At 39.4% G+C, this 24,271-nt stretch overlaps 1 protein-coding gene across 1 annotated transcript in view; it reads right to left on the bottom strand.

Annotated features, from left to right (window-relative positions):
* Window positions 1-550: 550 nt before the first annotated feature.
* The window catches only part of LOC140329576 (nuclear RNA export factor 1-like), a 43,860-nt gene continuing 20,139 nt past the window's right edge, over window positions 551-24,271 (bottom strand). The window contains exons 7-23 of the mRNA XM_072409938.1: window positions 23,845-23,949; window positions 21,916-22,044; window positions 20,832-20,901; window positions 16,093-16,181; window positions 14,035-14,142; window positions 12,929-13,038; window positions 12,813-12,849; window positions 9,706-9,774; window positions 8,111-8,166; window positions 7,152-7,259; window positions 6,515-6,576; window positions 5,459-5,574; window positions 3,746-3,788; window positions 2,796-2,868; window positions 1,984-2,256; window positions 988-1,048; window positions 551-877 (exon numbers count right to left, since the gene is read on the bottom strand). Of these exons, the coding sequence (XP_072266039.1) occupies window positions 815-877; window positions 988-1,048; window positions 1,984-2,256; window positions 2,796-2,868; window positions 3,746-3,788; window positions 5,459-5,574; window positions 6,515-6,576; window positions 7,152-7,259; window positions 8,111-8,166; window positions 9,706-9,774; window positions 12,813-12,849; window positions 12,929-13,038; window positions 14,035-14,142; window positions 16,093-16,181; window positions 20,832-20,901; window positions 21,916-22,044; window positions 23,845-23,949 (1,572 nt within the window). The 3' untranslated portion in view covers window positions 551-814. The remainder of the gene's footprint in view (window positions 878-987; window positions 1,049-1,983; window positions 2,257-2,795; window positions 2,869-3,745; window positions 3,789-5,458; window positions 5,575-6,514; window positions 6,577-7,151; window positions 7,260-8,110; window positions 8,167-9,705; window positions 9,775-12,812; window positions 12,850-12,928; window positions 13,039-14,034; window positions 14,143-16,092; window positions 16,182-20,831; window positions 20,902-21,915; window positions 22,045-23,844; window positions 23,950-24,271) is intronic.

The raw sequence follows: 24,271 nt of genomic DNA, 5'->3' as shown, positions 1-24,271 counted from the left end.
GGCAATGACCAATGCTGTTCCTTACTGTTAACAAGGACTAAAGCTGTAAGTGGCAGCACAACCTGCTAGCAGTCACACAGAGACAGGAAGAGGTAGCTGTAGTCCTAATACAAACCAATGTTCTCACCCTAGGACAGTGGGTGCTGCAGTGGCAGGATCATACAAAAATAAAGAGGGGTAAAAAAAAAAACCTTAAAAGAAAATGAATGCAAATACCCCCATCAATTAAGTTTTTAGATTTAGTGTTATAGTTTCTCATCCAATCTGTTTTACATCCTCATCACAAAATGCAGCTAATATAAGAAACTAAATGTCTTTGTTTTAGCTTATGCTAATACCCTGCACAGCAATGATAGGGGGGAGGGATCTCTTGGTCTTGGTTTTCAGACAATATTATATAGTGCCAACATAATATGCAGCACTGTACACGCATAATAAATGTTGGGTTGCTTCACCCCGACTGCTATGAGTTCTTAGCAGCAACCAATCCCAATGACCCCAATCGGACAGGTACTGCCAGATCCAATCTTTGTAATGAGGAAAATAAACGTTTGAAACAAAACCAGAACCATTCTTTTAATGGTGGAATTGTAATACAAAACCAATTATTAACGCTGACATAAAAATATTCAGAATGCCGGGTGGAAATATTCCCAGCTCCTTTGCAGGACCTAACCTCGCCCCTAGGAGGTGCTATGTGAAAAAAGTGAGATTATTTAAAAAAACAAAACAATGAAATCAGGTTTCCTGACCATTAAACAAAAATAAGAGACAAACATCTGGATGAATATTTTATACATATATAAATTGTATTTTAAACATGGATGACAGGCTGCTCCTCATCCTGGAAGGCTTCCGCTGGGATGGAGCCGCTGGCCTTGGGTAAAGAAGAAAAAAAAAAAATGGAAATGGAAAAAAAAAAAAAAAAAACTATGATGACCTGAAACAAAAATGTGCACTCTTATGTTACCCTCTAAAGCTGCTCACCTTCAGGTTATTAAATATTTTCAGTGAAATGTCCACATTCCAATTGTTATCTTTAAGGCATCTAAGTAAAGAAAAAATCAATTGCAGAGAGCAGACATTGATTTTATTTCCAGGTCAGTGACTATGTATCAAAGACAAAATAAGGATGACAACAAGGAACCTCCACTAAATTGCCTGGACCAACTGGATCTGACATAGATGGTTCATTGTTCGCATACCTGTGGATTTACACGAGACGCGTTTCACTCAATGAACTTCGCATCACACAGAGGGAGATGCTGCATATGCATCATCTCCCCCCATCTTTTGCGGGGTGTACCAGCGCATATATGCACCACCACACCATGGAGTATTACTTTACCCAATTTCACAAGAGTGCCAATACCGCTGAGGAAGCCTACAGTGGGTGAAAGGCAACAGGTAATTCTGTCATACATATGCGAATAATGGGTACAAATATGCTTATGCTGGACCTCTCTGTTTGCCTATTTTTGAATGGTTAGTGTTTAGGGTTGGCAACCTATGTATGTTTGATTTATATCTGATGTATTATGAACACCGTCTGTTTTACTTTCTGTGATACTTTGTAGGTTATCAAGTTTGGGAGGTCTGGACAAGCATATTCAAGCACCAGACAGTGATAGTGTCCTTCATGTGACACACACACGTGCAATCCAGTGCTGGGGGGTCCCATCTAGTAAATCCCCATAGTGTCCAATCCAGTGGGGTCTGCACATGGTAATCCAAAGTCCAAGCTGAGGATGACCATGCCGGAGAAAAAAAAAATCAATCCTTTGTCCTAGGACTCAAAAACCTGACATGCGGATAGTAGGATGGATTGTGCTACGATGGGGTACAGTTTTTTATTTGTCAGTTCTAATTCCCCCTGTAGGTGGCACTATAAACCAAGAGTGAAAAAACGCTTCTGTGTGTAATAAACAAACACTTCCTGTTCTGTTCCCTAACTGCTTTACAACTTTTCTGTTCTGGACTCACTTGAATGCCCAGGTGGGCTTCATCCCTGTGCATCTGGCAAAATGTTGAACAATGTTCTGCTGGACAGTCGCAGGTTCTTCACAGGAGGGCAGCTCGGACAGTTTATACTCCATGGTTTGGGGTTCATCAAGGCAGAGCTTTGACTGGCCGGGCTCGATGGCTGCGGGGTCCTTGCTGAGGGAAATCATGGGCCTGAAAGGTTTTTGAAAATCGGTCTCCGGTAAACTCACAAATAAATCGGTGATGACTAGCTGATCGTTTGTAATCTGAGCTCTGGAAAGGAAACAGAAGAGAGAGGCTTGTTTTTTTTTTTAAGTTTCAAAGTAAAAAAAGGGATTTTATCTGCCCACCATAATATGTATCATGGGACATTGAACTGTACAGTCAGATACATGTGTGTATTCTACAGTACAAGAAAATGGGAAACCACGAGCCTGATTTAATAAAGTTCTAGATAGCTAGACGATCATGGGAGAACCTGGGTGATCCAGAAAAGCTGAAGTTCTTAAAAATCATTTGCTAAAAGCTGGGAAATGTTTTCAATGCTGGTCCAGATCTATCACCCAGTTTCTCCCATGATAGTAATCTTCCCAGTCTAGGACCCAAATACCTCTGCAGCACTAAAAATCCAAGCAGAGTTGTCAGTTCTGTTCTGCTGGGAAAACAACCCCTCGCCTTATGTTATAGAATTAAAAGATGGGGTAGGTGTTCTGTGGTTCAACAAGGCTCACTACATTATCTGGGATTTCAGCTCCAAAAATATTCAGCTATGCAGAATGAAAACAGAGAATGAAGGGACAGTGTGAACGTACCTGTTATCTCCTGTGGGGACGATAATAAATGTCCTCCTGAAGGAGATGTAGGCGTTTCTATTGATCTTCTTCACTGTAAGCAGAAACGTGTGTTAGTGTGGATGGATCTGGGTAATGGACACATAAGATTTTGTAGATTTGCAGGTGAAAAGCTGAAGTCTATCCAGTTACATATAACCACACTTCATTGATATGCTCCAGTGTTCTCCCCAGACTCTTTTAGCTGGGCGCACCACCCGGCTGTTTTTTGGTGTTACTGATGAGTTGGGTCACAATATGTAGGTCATCGCCTACAATTTCTTCCCACCCAGCTTAAAAAAAATTATGGGTTGAGCACTGGAGTCTAATGTGTTATACTGGAAGGGAAGGTCGATGGCCACAAAGCATTCTTTTGCATTATACAGTACAAGGCTGTGCAGAGGTGGTATTAGGATTCGTGATCCTGGACACAGAGAATAGGTTTTACCCTGTTGTTAAGATACACAGCAAGGGGGTGCTTCTAATTGGCTGGTGGTTATCAGGAGCAGAAGTGGCAATACGTTTTGCACCATAATGCACCCTAACAACCAACTGCTAGGTGTTCCCAAAAGGCTTACAAAGCATGCTTGCTTGTCAGAGATTAACATTATCGCTCAGGTGATCCCAGTTTACCATCTGCCAGACAGAACAGACAGGTCCTTAAGATTTGCAAAATGAAAAGCAGCCTCTTCAGGACCCAGCCTGCAAAAACAACACCATCTCCTCCATGTGCCATCCCAGCTAAGCATGTGTACCGTGTTAGCCTGACAGCACAATGCAAAGCAACAGACCTCCCTCCTCTCCTGGTTTGTTGTATTAGGATGTTAGTAGTCATACAGAACAGGAATTTAGAAGCAATAGTAAGGAATGGCATCTCATGAACATATAGATGTCTATGTTTATATTTCATTAATCAGATTCTGCCAGCTCACCTTTTTTAAATCTGCCTTCAATGCTGAAAAATATCATTGATGGCTGCAGAAAGAAGAACGTTCAGTTACTGTATTTAATTAAAGTGCACAGAACTCTTCACAGATATAAATGATATAATATATCACATTCATGTTCTTGGGTTTCTATATTCTTCAGAGAAAACTTAGGACAACTCTACAAAGGTGGAATTAGAAACGGTGGTCAGGGGATTGCAACCAGAATGACAGGTCAGCCAGTGTTCTACCATTCCAAGAGACGGTTTGCATACTTCCCCCTCCAGATACAATCTGCTATACTACGGTATATCCCAAGGACAGATGGAAAATACTTCCCTCCAGGGTGCAACTTCGATACCCTTCTTAAGGATACAAGGTATACTCTTATTTGTATCAATGATGGAAATATTCTTGCATCAGATAGTCCTGCCATATGTGTCTTTTTTGAAACTTCATTCACTATATATCTCAAGCTCCCCTGAAAAAGTCAGTTAGGCAAAACGCGTCAAAGAGACTCATGGATTCTGGACAAACTGCACCAAACAGCTTTTACATTTACCATATAGGAATATTTTGATTAGTCTTATATCTCATACTTACTTCCCACATAACGGAAAGGAAGGGATATTTGTAATTGTGCTTTGTAACATATGATGAAATAAACCTTTATAGAATAACCCTAATTCATTATTCCTTCAAATACAACCCTGTGATGTTTATCTTTACACATACTATATTTGATTATTTAGGGGCTGGTATATCTATTACTGATCTTATAAATTTAGAAGGAAGATTAACCCTCTTTCTAATGGATGACACACAGGACACAGAAAACCATAGGGGAGGGCAGCAGTTGTAGATATGAACACCCTAAAGCAGTGTTTCCTGAACTTTTTAACATGAGGGAACCCTTGAAATAACTTTAAGGTCTTCAGGGAACCCCTTCTATAATAGGCTGGTGGTCAGTGGGAAGAATTCCTCTTACATTGCTGGCCATTGGGAAGAATGTCACCCTTACAGATCGCCAAAAAGATCATTGGGGTCTCTTAAACTGAGCTGAGAGGCACGAACTACTCATTGCTCAAGGAACCCCCAGCAACTTCTAGAGGAACCCTGGTCAAGAAACACTGCGCTAAAGTATCTTTTGTTGGTTTCATTTTTGCAGGGTTTAAGAATCTTGGCAGAATTAACCTCAGCTGGAATGGATTCTAAAAAAATATGCAGTAAGGTGGGATGATCTCTGCAGCTGACATTGGTGTGGAGGAACCTCCAGTCAGTCCCCTGTGGAAGACCATTTCTCTTTAAAAATCACCTAATTTTTTTTTAAGCCCAGTTATTAGGCAGAGTATTGGTGAATACCAAGGTTTCTTCATATTTTCTTAGTCTAAACTAAAAGTGTACAATAATCATCCTCCCCACTTAACATTCTGTTTTTTTTTCTCTGTAGGCGTGACAATGCAGTACGTTAAGCTACAGATATAATAATGGTTGTCAGGGCTTCCCTAAAGGGAAATACAGTTATTTAAAGGATCCCTCCATGTTAAAAAGTTTGAGAAAAGCTATTTTAGTGTAGGAAGCAATAGCAAAAAAAAAAAACAAGACCAAAACAGAATCCATTAATGGTGCATGCAATGGTGGCATAATGACCAATGGCACAATACAGACAGAACTGATACACATCGGCAGAGAATAAAAAGCTGCTGAAAAAACACTTACAGTCTGCAGGCTGACTTCTACAATCATTGTCTGCAGGTCGTGTTTGGTTTCTGGTAGGTTGCAGAGAAATCCAACTGTTTGTTGTCGGTCGTACTTTAATAGTTTTTGTCTCATTCCTAAAATGAAGATTTGTGTAATATGTGATCATTGCAATATATGCAAACTTGAATTTTCCTAAGACACCTGAAATATACTGTAATATTAATTGTATTATATCAATATAATGAGATATAAAGAAAAAAGATATTAAAAATGAGTGCCTGGAGTTGGTGGCCTGACACCTTAAACACTCAGAAAATTAAAAAAAAAAAACAAAAAAAGAAAAAAGTAATGTGGTTTTTGATACGGAGGTTTTTGTAGTATAATTACATACATATAAACTTGATAGGGAACACACATTCAATATTTATTTGGTGCCCTGTCCCATTTCTCATTATGGGAGTTGAAGGCAAGCATCTAGGGGTATAAATCTCTGAATGTCCAAATTAGCACTCATTTACATTCATTCTTCCTGCACATATATGATGTGGGGGGATGGAATGTAAATTTTTGCAAGGATTAAAAACCCGACGTGTTTCGCCCTTAGGCTTCCTCAGGTGTATTAGGGCAGCCCTAAACAGAGCTAGTGGAAAGATTAATATGAAGGATAGAATTGGATTTGCCAATAAATATATGATTACTTAGATTAGCTTAAGGTTAGCAACGTTTTGAGGTAGAGAGAATAAATAAAGAATACTGAAGTGTTAGGTTTGATAATAGCTTTTTCATTGTCAATAGACATTAATTGTATTTAATATATATGTCTCTGTAATATCCTGCTTGTACTGAAGTACACTGTATTAGTAGAGTCTCCAACATACAAAAGACTGGACTGGAGCTTGGCATCTCTGTCAGCACTCCTCCAATAATGGAGCTTTCTCATCTCCATCAAGGAGAAAAATTTCTCCTTGGGCTTTTTTACCTGAACAGCACAACAAAGCCTTTTAATATTTACTTTTTTGGTTTTGCAACCTAGGGAACAGTATAACCCAGTGGAATAAGCGGGGGGGACCAAACCTGCTCTCTTTCTTCCTTTCATGTTTCGATTTTCTTTCCAATATTCTTGGATTAGCTCAAACCTGAAACAAAAACACATCAATGCCTGTACATTATTGGTAACGACAGAACCCTGATCAGAATTGTATGATCATTCGTACACACAAGAAATTTTGTGCATTTTCGATCAATCGTTACCAACACATTCAATCCACCTAATTCCCAACATAAACCCAAACACTGATTGGTTATGATTGGGTAGCAGCTGATTTCACTTTTGATTCAGTTCAGATCCGATTGTTTTTTTCTCATAAGAAGTGAAATTCTGCCCCTGTGTACTAGGCCTAAATCTTCCCAGCTGGCATACATGCAGATATGAAAATCCAATGAGGTTTCTAACGCTTCCATAATCTGAAACTCGTTCACATATGGACAAGGAAGCCTTTACAGTGATTATGCTATACACAAATCAGTATTCTAGCCTTTTCAGTAACCACCCGGCTGATTTTGGACGGTGACTGAAGAGTTGGGTCACAATACAGGGACAGCCACCCACCTACAATTTCTTCCCACCAGGCTTAAAACAATTTCTGGGTTGATCCCTGTGAATATTAATTTCTGTCTGTAACTTTAAAAGTAAGTTTCTTGGGGTACTTACCAAGCGTTCTGTCTTAACACTCTGGGTACACAAAGAGACCAGTAGCAGTTTTCCTGGTATAAGGGGAGAAGGGACTGACGTGCCCTCGAATCATAACATGAGAAAAACCTGAAAAAAAAAAAATAAGAATGTAAACCTCCTTGTCCCATTCATATCACAAGTTTCCTTTTATGCGTTACAATATTTTTTCTTTTCTTTACTGCTCCAGTGACACAACGAGAAATTAGTACAATTCCTCTTAATTAGCTGTCACCAGAATCTGAGCAGGCATCCCAACTAGAAGATGGAAGTGGAACAGTTTGGATTTCCCATCATTTCTGTGGTGGAACAATGGTCACCTAAACAAACACAGGGGAAATCTTCCCTTGATGGGACACAAACAGCAATATAAGGGACTCTGCTGACAACTTGAAAGATGACTAAGACTACACACCTCAGATGACTCTTGTCCGATAATTGCCTCAGGGCTGATATTGGACAAAAATTTGCCATGGGTACAGAGCTTGTCATCTGTCCTGGCGGATTACCGAACGAGGAACGATCGTAATGAAAGTGAAGGGGAGAGAGTGCAGTGGGGTGCCACTCCGACCTTCTCACCCCTCCCCTCTCCATAGAGCAGAACAGTGTTGTATGTACAGAGCTCGTTCATGCATTGTGCAGTCTTTTGCATCTTGGGTAATTTATTTTGGGCCTTTTTAATGGCAACAAGTCACTTTACAACATAACAAGCATCCTAATGCTCCAACACTCTAAAACTAAAATAAAGATATATTATAAAAGAGAAAAGGCAACAATGCAATCCATTACTGCATATTTCAATAAGTGTTAGTTCTGCTCTGTAACATCTACCAAACACTGATATGTCAGTTCGAGGTAGAGACACCTTGGTTTCTTAGTAATGATGCAGACCCTGCTGTTTATCAATAACCTGGAGATACATGCATGGACATGAAACTTACTGCTGCAGAAAGCCTTGCAGAAAGGATCTGATGTCATCATTACAGAAAAAACTACCCTAGAATAAAAAAGGAAAATAGTTTGTCAGGTTAATGCTCAGCAATTTATATAGAATTAAAAATGCATTTCCCAGGAAAAACAAAAAATTATTATAAACCGGTATTCAAATTTTAGCCTTAGAGTCTCCACTGATAAAATGAAAACAAACTCATAGCTGCTTTTGTGATAGCGAGTTTCAGGCTTTAATGGCAGTGACAGGAAAAGGGTTAAAGGAAATATAGATTCCAGGTATCACACATAAGCTCTCAATACAATCTAGGAACCAAGCTTGCTCCCCATGTCTAAATATTGAGGACAGCTAGAAAAGCCACAGAGTGGGCCTTGGATAAGTTAGCATACAGCAAATATATGGTATTCTGCACAGTTTCATGTGAATAGGAATCCAATTTGATAAATGTTCTTGCTGCTGTACAGCAATGTTATTTGACTGTAACCTCTTTAAAAGGTGCAGATTAGGGAGGAGATTTAGCTAGAGGTGATTTGCAGAAAATGAGTGAACGTATGGCAGAACTGGGCCACAATTATAATAAAGTTAAAAAAATTACCCCAGAGAGTTTTAAAGCCTAGAACAGTGTTTCTCAGTCAGAGTTCTGCCAGAGGTTTCTAGGGTTTCCTTGAGCAGTTTGTGCCTCTGAGGTCAGTTTGAGTGACATTAAACTTTTGGCTATCTGTAAGAGTGACATTCTTCCCACTGATCACCATACTAATATACAGTGAGATGTGGATATAGTAATTATAGAAGGGTTCACTGAAGACCTGAAAGGTATTTCAAAGTTTTCCCATGTTTATAAGGTTGAACAAGGCTGGTCTAGAAAAAATATTGATTTAGTTTTTGGAAGAGACTATTTTACTTCATTTGCTGTGGAGAGGACAAAAATGAGTGACATCTAGCCCTGTCCCTTGCTTGCCTACACCAATTCTAGATTGATAAATAAAACAATAGACATATGAATGGAAAGCATGGTATTCAGGACATATTGGTAAATAGCACAAGGTTTTCATTATTTCCAGTCTATTCTATGAAAGCACAAAGAAGAGCCCAAGTTACCCAAAATTACCATGTAATATGCTTTACCCAGCACAACTGAGGATTGCTGTGAAAGAAAAAAACCCCATTTTTCTAATTAGGGGAAAGGCCACCCCCTACATTAGTAAAAATGAAAAACATCACCAATCATAAAGAAGCTTTGCTTCAGCTGATTATAAATAGTGGTGGTGGTGAGTTTACAGGTAATAAGTCCTATGTATGTGAATTGTGTGGGGGATGAAGGAAGCTAAGTTTTGTTTTGTTGAAGTAGAGTTCTCTGTAAATAGGAGATAAATGCAAATGGAATATTTTCAGGATATACCTTTTTCCTATTCAAAACTTATAGAACGATGTATGAGCTGACATGCTACAAAGAATCCCTACAATTTCAATATCAGCCTTTCAGAGTATACTGGATTACACTGATCTAGCATTGCATGTCTTACCCCTGATACCTGCTCTGCCTTAAGAAATAAGCTAAATCTGTCCTCTAGAGTAGAAAGTCATTACCTTGGCTGGTGGGAGTAGTTGGGGTACCTCTGGTCCTAAAAACAAAATTTGCCTAATAATGTGACCATCCTAAAGGAAGGTAAATAAGGATAGTTAGTAAAGATGGTTGGAGGAAATAGAAGAGAAAGTCACATATATTCTGTAACATAGTTGACTGCCAAAAGTCAATGAATCTTAAAAAACGAAATATGTAACTTGGGCACCTTTAAACAGACAATTTTTTTCATTTTTTCTTTTCTGCTAGAGCTACAGTATCTATCAGCTTCTCATTGCTGTCCTTGCTGGGGAGTTTTCCCCTTACTTTCTTTTCTGAGTGGAGCTTTCTTTTTCCTTGCCACTGAAATAGATTTTTCATATAATCTTTAGAAGAGTTCAGAACTGGCTGGAAAATTATAGGAATTCTCACTAGCAATACAAAGCATATTTGCAATAGGGAGCAGATATTGCACTCCACAGCTCCTGTATTAATAAGGGTTGGGCTGTGGTGTGTATATCCAAGCACACCTCCATAGGGTGCTTTTCTTTATCAAGCAGACAACACTCCATGGAGCTATGTTTGGATATATACCACTAGTGAGAGTTCTATGATTCAAGGAGGTAATGTGCAGCTCTCGTCTAACTCTTGAGCTCTCCACATGGATTCAGCCATGCTCTGGGTGTCATAGGGCCAGAAAAAACTGAAACCTCCCCAACAGAAACACCTGAATATTAAAAAAACTCTTGGTTTGTAGAAAAGAGAGTATTAAACCATTTTTCAGTTTATATTACGTTTACTGGTCACAATATTTAAACAAGCAAATGGAACAGCTGAATACTTACATGACTTCAGGAGTACCAATCCCCACCCTGATAATAGCCTCTGGTTCTGATGAAGGAGGGGCCTCTTGATACCCCCAAAATGTGTGGAAGATTGAACACAGGCAATGGAAAACTATTTTTTTTTAGTAAAAGCAGGGACACATAGGTCTTTTGAATCAGTAGAAAGTAGGAGCAAGGTGAATAGGACCAGGAAGACTAATTCCAGAGAGTCGGGCAGCTCTAGAAAAGTCTTGGAGCCATGCATGTTATGAGGTTATGAGTGAGGAAGTCATTAGTAGGTCTTTAGAGGAGCGAAGAGATCAGCTAGGGGAGTAGTTTTCTATCAGATCAGAAAGGTAAGTGGCACAAAAACTGTGAAGGGATTTGAAGGTAAAGCACATGAGCTTGAATTTGATTCTAAGGTGAAATGGAAGCCAATGAAGAGAACTGCAAAGTGAAGCAGCAGAAGTAGAGTAGTGGGCAGGCTGTGTATCAGGTAGGTAGGTAGGTGGGAAGGCTGTGTATGGGGTAGGTAGGTGGGAAGGCTGTGTATGGGGTAGATTGGTGGGTAGGTAGGTGGGAAGGCTGTGTATCGGGTAGGTAGGTGGGAAGGCTGAGTATGGGGTAGGTAGGTGGGAAGGCTGAGTATGGGGTAGGTAGGTGGGAAGGCTGAGTATGGGGTAGGTAGGTGGGAAGGATGGATAAGTCTGGCTCCAGCAATCATAATAGATTGTTGAGGAGAGAGTCGGGTTAGAGGAATATCAGAGGATGGGTGTTACAGCACTCAAGTTTTATAGTAAGAGCATGATCATAAACACAGAGGGGTCTATTGAGGGGCACAGGAAGTCTTTCACCTTCAGACCGTCCAAAAGCTGTGCAATTGAAAAATGAAAAAAAAAAAAACAATTCTGCCAACAGCAGAATAACTTTGAATGCTACCTAAGAATAACTATGGGCTGCCGCAGCTTGATAAGCCTAGAGGGACCTTACATCTGGAGTTGCATTGGGTGAAGCTGTACTGTGTGAACCAAAGACTAGATAGCAGCCTTGCAAATCTGGAAACAGATGCGAAAAGTCAAATAAGCACAGCTACACAGTTTGTAAAGCTCAGTTCCAAAGGGGTAACTTTAAAAAATTCACACTAATTATCACGATTCCTAAGATTTTGTCTTTCTTAGTTTTGGCTTTAAATATGGCTTAATGAATAGTGGTGGTAAGTTTTTTTGGGTGAGTAGGGGTGAGTAGGGGTTTTTGGGTGAGTAGGGGTGAGTAAGTCCTAATTTTTGACTGTGACTTTTCATTTTTCTTTATTTTGTTTTACTTTTTCATATTTGACCTATATATTTTCTCAGGTGGCCTTTTAAAGATACCTGGAATCCATTGGGTTTGCTATGTGCTCCGTGGTCTTATTTTGCCAGGCAAGAGGCTGGTTTCCAATAAGAGTAAATCAGTACAGTAAATATTACGGCATGGATTGTAGAAATGTCTTTTTGTACCACAGAAGTAGTTCTTTAAAAAAAATAATTGTTGTATTGAAGTGTTGATATTGTGGTATTGAAGCTGCCGCTGGGAGAAGCCCCATGTAAAATCTTCCAAGAAGTAGTGGTTCCCTGGCATAAGTAAGCAGCAAACACACTTCAACCTCACTGTTGAACCTCAGTTTGAACATAGCCTTATGAACAGTTTGAACATATCCACCAGGATATGTGTTGTATTTTGGATGTAAGCCCAAGACAGAATATGCGTGACAGAATTACTAGCAGTGTTCTCCACAGCCCCTTTTAGCCAGGCATTTTTCAGCAACCACCCGGCTGTTTTTGGATAGTTACTGAAGAGTTGGGTCACAATACAGGGTCCACCACCTGCCTACAGCTTCTTCCCACCCAACTTAAAAAAATTCTGGGTTGGGCACTGAGAAGGCATGCAAATAGTAATACTGAGTATTCTCTAAGGAGCTGTATAATGAAAGAAGTCAGAAGAAACATGAAACCATCTTTACTTCTTGGTCGGAGGTCTGGAAAGCTGAAAACTATCTCTCACTATAAAGCAGAATGCTGCTTCTAATAGAGAATTCTAGCACAAGACGTTGAAGTTTGCACAAAAGGGTTGTTGTCATCCAGGTGCTCATAGGACTTTCGTAAAAACAATACAGAGAGGAATATTTGGAACCTCAGCTATCCAGTACACCCAATACTCTGTACTAGAAATGCAGAAAGAGATACATTTCAGTCCAGTTGGAAGGAACAGGTATAGAAGTATTCACACATCACTGAAAATAATATAAAAAGGAGCGTCTCGTGTATACATACCAGTTTCTGGATTGTAGGAAAGTGATGCAAGATCAGTCTGAAAACATAAATATTAAGAAAAACATGAATCACTCTTCATTACACTTTACCGAAAGACACCATTCATGTTTACTGACCTGCAATATGCAGTGAAGTTTTCCATATTTTCACACAGCGGGTTTCCCTGCAGATACAGCTCTGTCAGCTCCAGGTTGTGGATGAAATCCAGTTCTTGAGTGTAGTACAGCTAAAGCAGAATATTGTAATATTTAGAGCACAGAAAGTAAATGATAAAATGAAAATTAAACACAGCACAGAAACCTTCATATTATTTCTGCCACTGGGAACATTTATTTTTACTTCCTGTTCCAGATATAATGGTTACCAAAGAGGAAGTGAAGGAAAATCTCCCCCTTAGTATGAAAAGGCTGCCGAAAGGTCACGATTTCTCAAAAAAGTTGAGTGGTATTTTATACATCTGAAATGTTTTACCTGCGACAGTATACATAGTAAAATGTATTGGGATACACGTAAATGTCAGTTTAGGTTGCACAGGTGGGATTTAGTAAACATAAGTGGAGGAGCCTCCTGATTTCTTGCTTGTAAAGCCCATCTGTGGCAAAAATCTATCTTCTGCCTGCTTTTCCATTCCACCCCACTTTAACCCAAGATTTGCTATCAATATCGACAGAACCTCTTTCAGGTGTGCACTGGTTGCTGCTTGTCCCCTCTATCTGCCATCATCACTGCTGCATTCTCTTCTCAATTTACAAAGGACCCAAGGCCTGGGCAGCCAACGGGAAGCATTCACATCTTCAAGACCGTGATGTGGACACCTGAAGAAGGACCCCATCCAAAGTAGAGAGATGTAAATCGGTAAGTTAGAGAGGGGTGGAAATGTGGGGGAGAGGTTATCGTTTTTCTTAACATCAGCTTTAGGGTACACTGTACTGTTCTGCAACACCTGAGCAGAGCTTCCTCATTTTGCATTTGACTGCTTTCTTAGGCATAAAACTACAAAATGTTAAAGTAAATATAAATCCCTAAATATAAAAATCTGCAGTGGGTATTAAAATTATACCTGGCAATACAATAAAGGTCTTTTCATTTTATAAAGTGACAACTGTCACTTATTTATGCTCCTCCATTTTCAACCTGCACCCCTTGCTGACAGTAAAAGCGGCATTGCCAACTTATTGCACATGCATCTACATGAGAAAGACTACAGCACAATGGTTCTTACACTGTTATTAGAAAGATCCAGAATCTTCAGCTGGGGAGCTCCATAAAAAAGGTGAGAAAAACCAGCGAGTCTGGTGATCCAGTTCTTGCTCAGGCTCAAACATATAAGCTGTGGAACAGAAGATTTGTTTTAATACATTAAAGTGTCACAGACATTTTAGACTGCAGATGTAACAGGGTTCACATAAATAAGCTTTATCAATCACTCAGCTATGCCATAGGTTACAATCCCTTTTGACATTGCTTTGCTGGCCACCTTATGTATCTTAAAATTGATCTAGGGGCACTAAAAATTTTTTTACTATGTTCCTTTATGGTCTCTAAGGCCACTTGGCGCACTTTGCAAAGTCAATTACCACTGCACTGCTGCAAATAGCCTGTGGTGTCTGCACAGCTGTGGGAAAGACTAGGTCTGCCTATCCACTACAGCCTACCTTCAGAATGCAACATGGAGGTGGATTTAGGATCAACTGCCCTGCACAAAGAGAGACAGCAGCAGTGACTGGTCTTACAAGAAGCATCCGCACAGAGGCAAAGTTTCACATTGGATTACTGCACAGAAATATGAAGATGCAACTCAATATCAATATGCAACTAAGAATACAGATGACACTTGTTTTTCCATAATGATTGTTTATCCTGAAGTTTAGGTTTTAGGCCAGGTACAAACGTTAGATTTTTGTAGTTGGAAAGGATCATTCATGATCCTTTCCAACATCGAAAGGCTGGAAGACGAATGAACAAGCACTGTACATACAGTGCCATTCTGACCTATGGAGAGGGGAGAAGGAGCGAGCAGCACCGCATTGCGCTCTCTCGTCTTGTATTACGATTGTTTGTCATTTGTGGATTTGCCATGATGAATCCATGATTAACATCGGATGAGCGCTGTACACCCGTCAGATTCTTCTCAGATACCTGCCCTGAAGCGATAGTCCAACGAAAATCATCTGACGTGGGTAAATAAAGTTCGACTATGCCCTGAAGCGATGGTCGAACGAAAATCATCTGACGTGGGTACATAGTCTAAGTGAAGTTTACCTTGTGAAGGAACTCAGATATAAAGAAATATACTGTGATCTTGTTACTCTCACCAAAGTCTAAAACTATTGCTAAATAATAGTCTGGGGAGAATGTGTGTTAGTCTTGCACTGTGTTTCTTTGTGCTTTAGGACAACTGCTGGAATTGCATTGAAAACCAGGAAAATTAAACATGGTGCCGTAATCCTAGTGCTAGACAGGCTACCTGCAGAACACTAGAGGAGGAGGCAGGCAGAAGACCAGACAACAAGCCTGATTTATGAAAGCTCTTAAAGAGAGGATACACTTCATTCAGTGAAGCTGGGTGATCCAGCAAACCCGGAATGGATTTCATAAAACCATTTGGTGTTTGCTTGCAAATGTCTTGAATCTTGGACCTGATGCATTCCACCTTTGCTGGATCACCCAGCTTCACTGATGAAAGTGTATCCTTGGAGAGCTTTAATAAATCAGGCCCAATGTGCACAAAGAGAGAGTTGGTCTTTATTACAGGAAACCTCTGCACAAATCACAGTGAAATACAGAACATATCTGGAAAATATTTAACACAAGTATCACACAAAAGGAGTGGGATGTGTAGTGGTGGGAAGTAGTGAAGGTTTTAGGAAACAGAGGAAAACGGGTAGGTGAGGTTGAAGCGTTGGGTTTTGGTGCTCTTTTAAATGGAGTAGGAGCAAGCCGAATAGGAGAGGAAAAACATTCCAGAGTCGGGGCAGCACTGAACAAATCTCAAATCAACCTTTCTATAGCCAATGAAGAGGAAGGAACCTGCTGCGTGAAGATGAATACAGCCTAACAGAGGTGGGGGGGCACTGGATACAAGAAGATAGAACAGCAGCTGGTTTGCTCAGTACAGGATGGGTATGGTAGAAAGGGAAATAAATAAGAAATACCAAAAAGGACACTGAAGGACTATTTAACCAGTGAAAGGTGAATTTAGATCCAACAAGATGTGGAAAAGAAAATTTATGTGAACAAAGGTTTCAGTTCGAGTTCCAATTAGCAAATATTAAATTACCTGCGGGAAATCCAGACCAATGATTTGAATTAGAAGATCAATCACTGAAAGATTGCTGAAACTCAAATACACCTCTGCGGACAGTAGACCTGAAAAACAAAAAAAAGGGTGAATGGTTAGCAGAAATTCTATCAAGTTTGGATAACAGTAATTTACTTATTCCCAAGGTTCTGTTCTGGAGAGAATGAAGGCAGTAAATCAACTTGAATGGTAACCAGAGACTGAAAATGGATCAGCAAGATGCCGGGTACATTTATTACCCAAAAAGCTTCTTCTGTGCGCTGATCTGATTTGATAAAATTTTGTTATTGGAGCCAGGCTTCTAAAGCTTTATGGCTAAGGCTGCATAAACACATTCAATAATTGTCGTTGGAAAGGATCTTTCACGATCCTTTCCAACGACAAAAGAATGAACGAGAGCTGTACATACAGCGCAGTTCTGCACTATGGAGAGAGGAGAATGATAGAGTGGCACCCCGCTGCGATCTCCCCCCTTACCTTTCATTACAATGGTTCGTGGACTTCCCAGGACGGATTCATGAACGACAAACAGTGAGCGCTGTACACAACACCAGATTCTCGTCCAATTTTAGCCCTGAGGCGATTACAGGACGGGAATCATCTGACGTGTGTACGTAGCCTAAACCATGCTGCCTGTCATTTCAATGCCTGCATAAGTGGTTAGTAAAAGCCAACAATACTCAATGACATTAGAACAGAAGTTTATTTAACTTAAGGGTTGAAAATTGTAATTTTGGAACAAAAGGGTTAATTTTTTATCTTTTTCTTTTTTTTTTCCTGGTGGTTTTAGAAATATTGTCATACATACATCGTTGTCAGGGACCTGCTAATAGCATGGCAGAGTATTACAACAAGGGAAGTTGCCCAAAACCTCCATAGGATTCTGGCACACCAACCAATCAGGGTACTGAACAGGAAAGTGTCCTAGCTATGTGCTGCAATATACAAAAATATACAGCAGCATTCTGACTTTTCCTATATGAATAACCTTCCTGGGTCCAAGATTTGCTAATATCAACATTCTTTCAAAATCTCACTGTACTGGAATCACCCAAAGATAAATTGAGACAATGGGCCTGATGTAACAAAGCTGTGCAAGGCTGGAGAGGAAACACTTTCATCAGTAAAGCTGGGTGATCCAGCAAACCTGAAATGGATTTAATCCAGGAATGAAAACATTTGCTAAGAATTTACTTTTAGGAAGTCCATTCCAGGTTTACTGGATCACCCAGCTTCATTGATGAAAGAGAAATTTATTAAAACTCTCCCCTTGGAGAGTTTTAATAAATCTGCAGCAGTGAAAGAGGTGTCTTTGTCTTTGCCTGCTCCTGTACTGTACTGTACTGTACTGTTAAAAATATTATTCCACTAACTTGACTCACTCCTCTGCAATCTATTATGAATGTTGCAGCCAGACTTATCCATCCTTCCCACGTACCAACCCACCTACCTACCCCATACACAGCCTTCCAACCACTATCCTTATCCCATTTGGGGGGAGAACAAGCAAGCAGCAGCGGGCAACCCCTGTACACTTGTCAGATTCTCGCCCGATCGTTAGTATCGGGCGAGAATTATGTGATGTGTGTACATAGCCTTAAGAACAGGAAGACAAATTGCAAACTTTGCATTACAGCTTTGTTGTTTTTTTTTCCCCTAATTTAGACCTGTACAGCCATGATATACCAAGCCAAAGCAACTGCCAAACATGTTTTACTGTGCAAATTCGAGATTGGCCACTAGATGGCAGAACATGTCATTATTTTTAATATGATAATTTTAGGAGATCCAACCATCTGTCAGTGAATTTCAGAAGAATTGACTGGGGGAATTATTTATAAATAGAGCCCAAAGCCTATTTTTATATATCGGTAGACGTGAAAATTTTAAAGGAAATAAAACAGGATAACTACAACCTAATCTATGCAATGTATCCCATGCATATAAATCTTCACTTGTGATGTTATGTATTGGATGAGTTGTACTTCTGGATGGTTACAGGGAGAAATGTATTGGTTTGCGGTGGAGGCACAGAGCGTAAAAGGTGCCATGTCCCTACACAGTCATAAATTTCTTATTCCAACCAAAAACCTTAAATAGGATTTGGGGTTCCATTCTCGATCACATCCAAGACTGATAAAAACTTTATTTGAGAATGCTCACACATAACACTATATATTTGTTTGTCAAAACCCATCTACAGTGCTTGATGTGTTTCGCAGCTTCCTCAGGAGGCATTGATGGGAAGACTTTTAGAACAACTATAAGCAATGACAATAAATGATTTAGATTTATGTGAACATATTCCAATCAGTAAAACATATAATTTTCCCATAAAGTTTTTTTTTTTTTTTTGCACTTACACAATGCTTTTCAATTCTTATTTCTGAAATCAATTTAGCCTATCCGTCTGTCTTTTTACATTGTACATTGTTGTTGTATGTGGGCAATCTCAAATACATTTTGTGTTTATCAATATATAATGTGATCAACAATGGTGCCAGAAAAGTCCCATTTAAAAAGGAACTAAACTAAAAAATATTCACTTACCTTTAATTCGGCAGATCCCTCAATGACGTTAGTCCTTCTTGCGATTGGGTCCCGCATTGTCCTGGAATTCCCCCTTATCTTGGTGCGGAGGAAGCATCGGGCGCTGCCATCTTCTTGCTACGTCACTCAATCTTGCAACATGCAATGCGAGATTGGGTGATGTAGCCCGCTGTAAAGGGGGGGGGAAGAGTTGTTCTCACCAAGCATGTGTGAGATTTGCATCACTTTCCCCTTGGTAGAAAAAATGCCCCCAAGAGCAGGCATGCGCAAAAGCAGCAGCCAGAGCCTCCCTCGATGCGTGACCTAGATATCCCAGGAGCCTCTTTGCTCGCATGAAGTCTTGACCGCCGCATTGGTTTGGGTCTGCTTTAACGTTTTCCATGTAGGAATAAATAAAATAAGGGATAAGGAGCATTCTTCCCACTGACCATCACAATATTATGTGAGCAGTGCATATAGTAATTATAGTAGGGGTTCCATAAGACCGCAAAGGTTATTGTAAAGGTTTTTCCTTGGTAAAAGGGTCGAGGCTGCTTTGGAGCCAGATAATGAAAATTAAAGTTACTGGATGAAGAAATTAGAGATGTGCAGTACCCTTTCCTGCCAATAGATGGAACCCTAATTCACATTTCCACTGCAATACAAAAATATAGCTTGCTACCACCACACAAATTAAATACCTGCCAACACATCAAGCTTAACGTGGTAAGTAAGGCTTCACCTGTATTGCTATAAGGTTCTCATTTAATAATGATATTGCAATGCACATGGCTTGCTGAAGTACTATTCATTTTTAATGACATCTTAATGTTCTAAAGCAACTCAGCTAGCTTGCTCCACACAATGTTGCAGACTACCGTGCATTGTGCTGTGCTGCATCAGCGCAAATGACCCAAGAGCTCTTTGTGGCCTGCTGTGGTGAATTGGTTGCCCATTAAAAGAACACACTACCCTTTGCAACAGATCACAAAAGTGTAAATGGGGCTTTAGTGTTCCCAGGAGGAACTAAAAACCTGATAACAAATCTTCCTGCATTTGTTATTTGTCTATACAAATATCTTTAAAACAAAACATTGAATTAAAAATTGTTCAGAGATTGAAATCTACCCACACATCTGGTTGCCTTGCTTCTCAGTTTATATATGATTTCATAACTTTGCTTTCTTTACAGCAAATTGAATCAATTGGATATATGCCCTGTCTTTTATTAAAATATGGGAAGATGCTTTGTTTATCTGGTACAGGACACACATTCAATCAAAGCAAAACTGTCCTTAAATAGATTAGCAGCTATGAGAAGGGAGCTGAAATTGGAGGCAGTGTTAGCACAGATATATGAAAATCCCCAGCTGAGAATCGTGCTGCTTATATGCAGAACAAAGATGCTGCCAAAGACGTGCTGCTGCAGAGATGGTGGGGTTAATTGCATTATCCTCACTGAAAAGGCTTCTAACTGTATTTTGGCATCAACGTTGTGAGTGTAACCCTTGCTTTTCCAATCATTTCACCACCAGGGGGCACTGTAACAATTTCTTCGAGCATTTGCATCCATCCAGGGAGGTAATTGCTACAATAATCAAGGACAAGGTGACTTTTAATGAGTCTCCAGCATCTCAAAAATATCTTGCTCATGAATTTGCCTAAAGCATATGGCAGTGGTGAAAATGTGGCCTAATACAGGTTCCATCCAATGAATCTTGCACAGAAAGTCTTTGCACCCATATATTAATACCCAGTATTTATATAGCGCCGACATATTACGCAGCACTTTACAAAGTCCATAGTCATGTCCCTACCATAGTCGTATATCATTAACACTCTTAGCTCAATTTGGGGGGGAAGCCAAATAAACTAACTGCATGTTTTTGGAATGTGTGAGGATGCTCGAGTACCCAGAGGAAACCCACACAAACATAGGGAGAACCTACAAACTCCATGCAGATAGGTTTGAATCTCAACCAGAACACTATGACCTAGCGCTGCAAAGCGCCAGAGTGCTAACCACTGAGCCATCCTGCTGCTCACCTTTTATTAAGATAACGTATTGGTGAAACCCAGGCTGCAGAGATAAGGTGTTTTTATGGACATTTTTGATAAAATTGGCTTGTTCTTTAACAAAAAGAACACCTATTCTGAAAGCCCCTTCATTGAACGATGTCCCCTCCTACCTGGATCACTTGACAGGTTGCTTAGGTCCAGGATTTGCAGTGTCTGGTTATATCGCTTCTGAAGACAATTCTGGAATAACAGAAAATAAGACAGGCGTGCGTTACTGCTTAAGATAATATGAATAAAGTAGTACTCCAAGCAGCTTTGGACTGCCCTGGTTCAACATATTATTTGCTCATTCATAGCCACACACTGAAACTGTGATAATGTCAGACAACTAAGTGCTGCTGCTGCCCTGTCTACTACATCTTTAGAACCCGCACAGTCTCTAAATCATCCTGAAGTGGTCCTTATAAAGTCTCTAGTTGACTGCATTTGACTCTTAATGTTGTTAAACTAGTGCAGGGACCAAAAAGCAGGTATGGCAATCCTCTGCAAAGAGACCACTGATGCCACACAGAAAGCAAGGGTCTTTTTCTGCAGGACAGGTTTTAGATTTGCTGAACCTGGAATTTTTGTAGCAGGATTCCAAAATGAAGTTAGGTTTTAAATAACTGCAGGACATAACAAAGGTGAGGCAAGTAATAAGGAATATAAAAGCAATACTATGCTGGCAGGTCAAGGTGAGCAAACCATAATGATCATTTTCAGAGACCCATATATTACAAATGTCAGAACCCCGGGTCCACCTTCCAATACATCACCATACACATTTATTATCATGAGAGGAGTACAGAATAGAATAACATCTGAAAGAAGGGTGCATGGTCATAGGACAAGCTAATTATTTTTTTTTTTAGAAATATTGCTGGGTATTGTATTACGGTACCAACTGTGGCTGTGCAGACACAATTTGGGTTATACCATAATGGAATGGGGGAGGGCATGATGAACAGTGTATGACTTGGTGCAGTCCTCTAATCAAAGTGCTTCCTTCAGCACAACTAAGAACACTACAAAGCATTGCAGCAAATCTGAAAAGAGACCAAAGTACCCACCTAGTGGCCAGACAGAAAACTACATTCTATAGGAAAAGGGGAAAAAACATTTCATTTTGTAAGTCCTGATCACGTATTATGATATAACCCATTATATATTACCGGTAATGTACCTGCTCAACTCAACAACAAAGTTTGAGGTTACCTTAATGTGATCCACATTCTGATCCAGGCTCTGTAGCGTACTCAAGCAACTGTGCTCAGAAGTATCTATGTACTGCATATTTGGGATCTGATTAGGTATAAGCTGGCATGGAAGCACTTTAATAACAATCTGTACAGTGAAAAAAAAGGACATAAAACTTATTTTACAGATCTACCAAACCAAAATACATTTATTCATTAAAAAAGAGACTTATTTACAGCTAATCAAATGAGATATGGAGATTACATTTACACAGAAAGGTCTTTATGGTCCTGGTAAAGATTTGTGAACATGAATATTTTCAGAGATGGAGTGGTCTTTGTTAGTAAGGTAGAAAGTCACCTTTTAACCCCTTAACTAGCATTTTAACTGGTAGAAAGCCCACAGACCTCGGATAAATCACTTGGTCATCTAAGAATGTAGTCTGCGCATGCACAGGAGTTAAATTATCTCTGCCAGCTGGTTGGCGCATGTTTTCTCCTCCTGTTTTCTCAGTTTAGGTCCGCTTTAAGCTTCATCCCTTTGCCATTCAAAAGCCCAATTGCCAGAAAATCTGTGAACAGTTAAGTCTCTGGACTCTTGAAAAGGACCAGGACACTCATTGACTGCATTTAAGCAAAAATCCCAATAGGGGAAAAAAGAGTGACCTCCCCCCTATGACTCCTGACCCATGAGGCCTTTTAAACAGGAAATCAAATAATAAACCAGCACAGCAGGAAATATATTTTTTTATTGAATAGTTGATTGATGTTGATTATTTACTTCTTATGTTAGAGAAGAACGAACAATTTTACATTAAAAAAAAGGCTGGTTACACTGGAATGCAAAATGTATAAAAGAAAAAAAAGAATGTTTTAAAGAAAACCTTCAAAGCTTTGTCCTCTTACATTGTAGTCGTTGCAAAAATCATACTGGCATTTAAAACAAACAAATAGGAAATATGGCAATTGAATATGCTGAATACTGAGCAGGTTCACACAATTATAAGTTGGGTTCTCCACAATGAATATCACGTTGTTAGACCCTTTCATATTGGTACAGTATTTATTATAAATACTCAGGTGACCCGCATAATATTAAACCCACGGTGTGATTCTTTATGTTCTTAGGCTCCCTTGAAGCTCTCAGGAATTTACTTTCTCAGGTCTAGGAGTAACCCTGCTTTTATGCTTGAAATGCTATTATTCCCGGCCTTTGGCTTTCTTATGTACAAAATGTTTTCTTTGTTGTATTTATAACTTATATATTAAAAGTACCAATCCCTCCTCTGAGACAATATGAGTACTGCTGCCCCAAGTAGATACGTATAACTAGAACCAACTAAACATCAATATATTCACTATCTTCCTTTTTTAACAATTTAACATATATTCACTCGTGATTAATATTCTTGTCAATTGTTTTTGCTATGAGTCTGTTAAAGAATGTACTTGTACATTTTGCTTAGTATACTACTTTATTTCATTTTGTAGAGTGATATTGTTCTATCAAATCCCCTAAAGAAGCCCTATGGCGAAACACATTGGGGAATGGCACGTTAACCTGAGCACTATTTTTTGAACAACTAGGGATTTACCTTGTATAGTTGACTGGTCCTCTACCGCATGAAACGTTAATGGGGATGATCATTCTTGACTATTGTACATATCTATGACCGATTGTTTGTTGCTATATTTAATCACCTTAACAACAATATAACTAATAACGGTCTAAAAAAAAACCCAGCTTCTCTCATTCTCTTCTTTTGACAAATTTTGCATTGTAATTTGTTAAATGTAAATGTAACCCTTGTAACAAGCTGCTGTACAGTGACTTTATATGCTTGATATTATTTTGACTTTATATTATTACCTTTTCTCTCAATAAAAACATTGTAAAAGAATACAGAGCATACAAGTGATTCTGTTCTCTGTAAGTAACCTAACCTACCTTGTAATGGTGCGCCCCTTGAATTTTATTTGATGCTAGCCAAAGCAACCGTGCGATGGGAAAACTGTCCACATAGAAAACAGCTTTTTTTTTCTCATAATGGAACTAGGAAAAAAATCATATTAGCCACTAGCATTATTATTGTTATTACACAGTATTTATAAAGTGCCAACATATTACGCAGCGCTGTACAAAGGCCACAGTTATGTCACTAGCTGTCTCTCAAGGGGCTCACTAAATTAATAAAGAATGGTGTCAGCCCTTCTTATCTTCACAACATAAGGGGTTATGTTATGTGTTACACAGAGAACTAGAAGACCTAATTGGACACCCTAGGATAAAACAACAGTCCCCAGCCCCTTTTAGCACTTTTCAGTAACCATCAGACTGTTTTGGATGGTAACTGAAAATTAGGGTTATAATACAG

The sequence above is a fragment of the Pyxicephalus adspersus genome, chromosome 4 (assembly GCF_032062135.1).
Source record: "Pyxicephalus adspersus chromosome 4, UCB_Pads_2.0, whole genome shotgun sequence".
NCBI lineage: Eukaryota > Metazoa > Chordata > Amphibia > Anura > Pyxicephalidae > Pyxicephalus > Pyxicephalus adspersus.
This window is presented reverse-complemented; position numbering and strand designations above follow the sequence as displayed.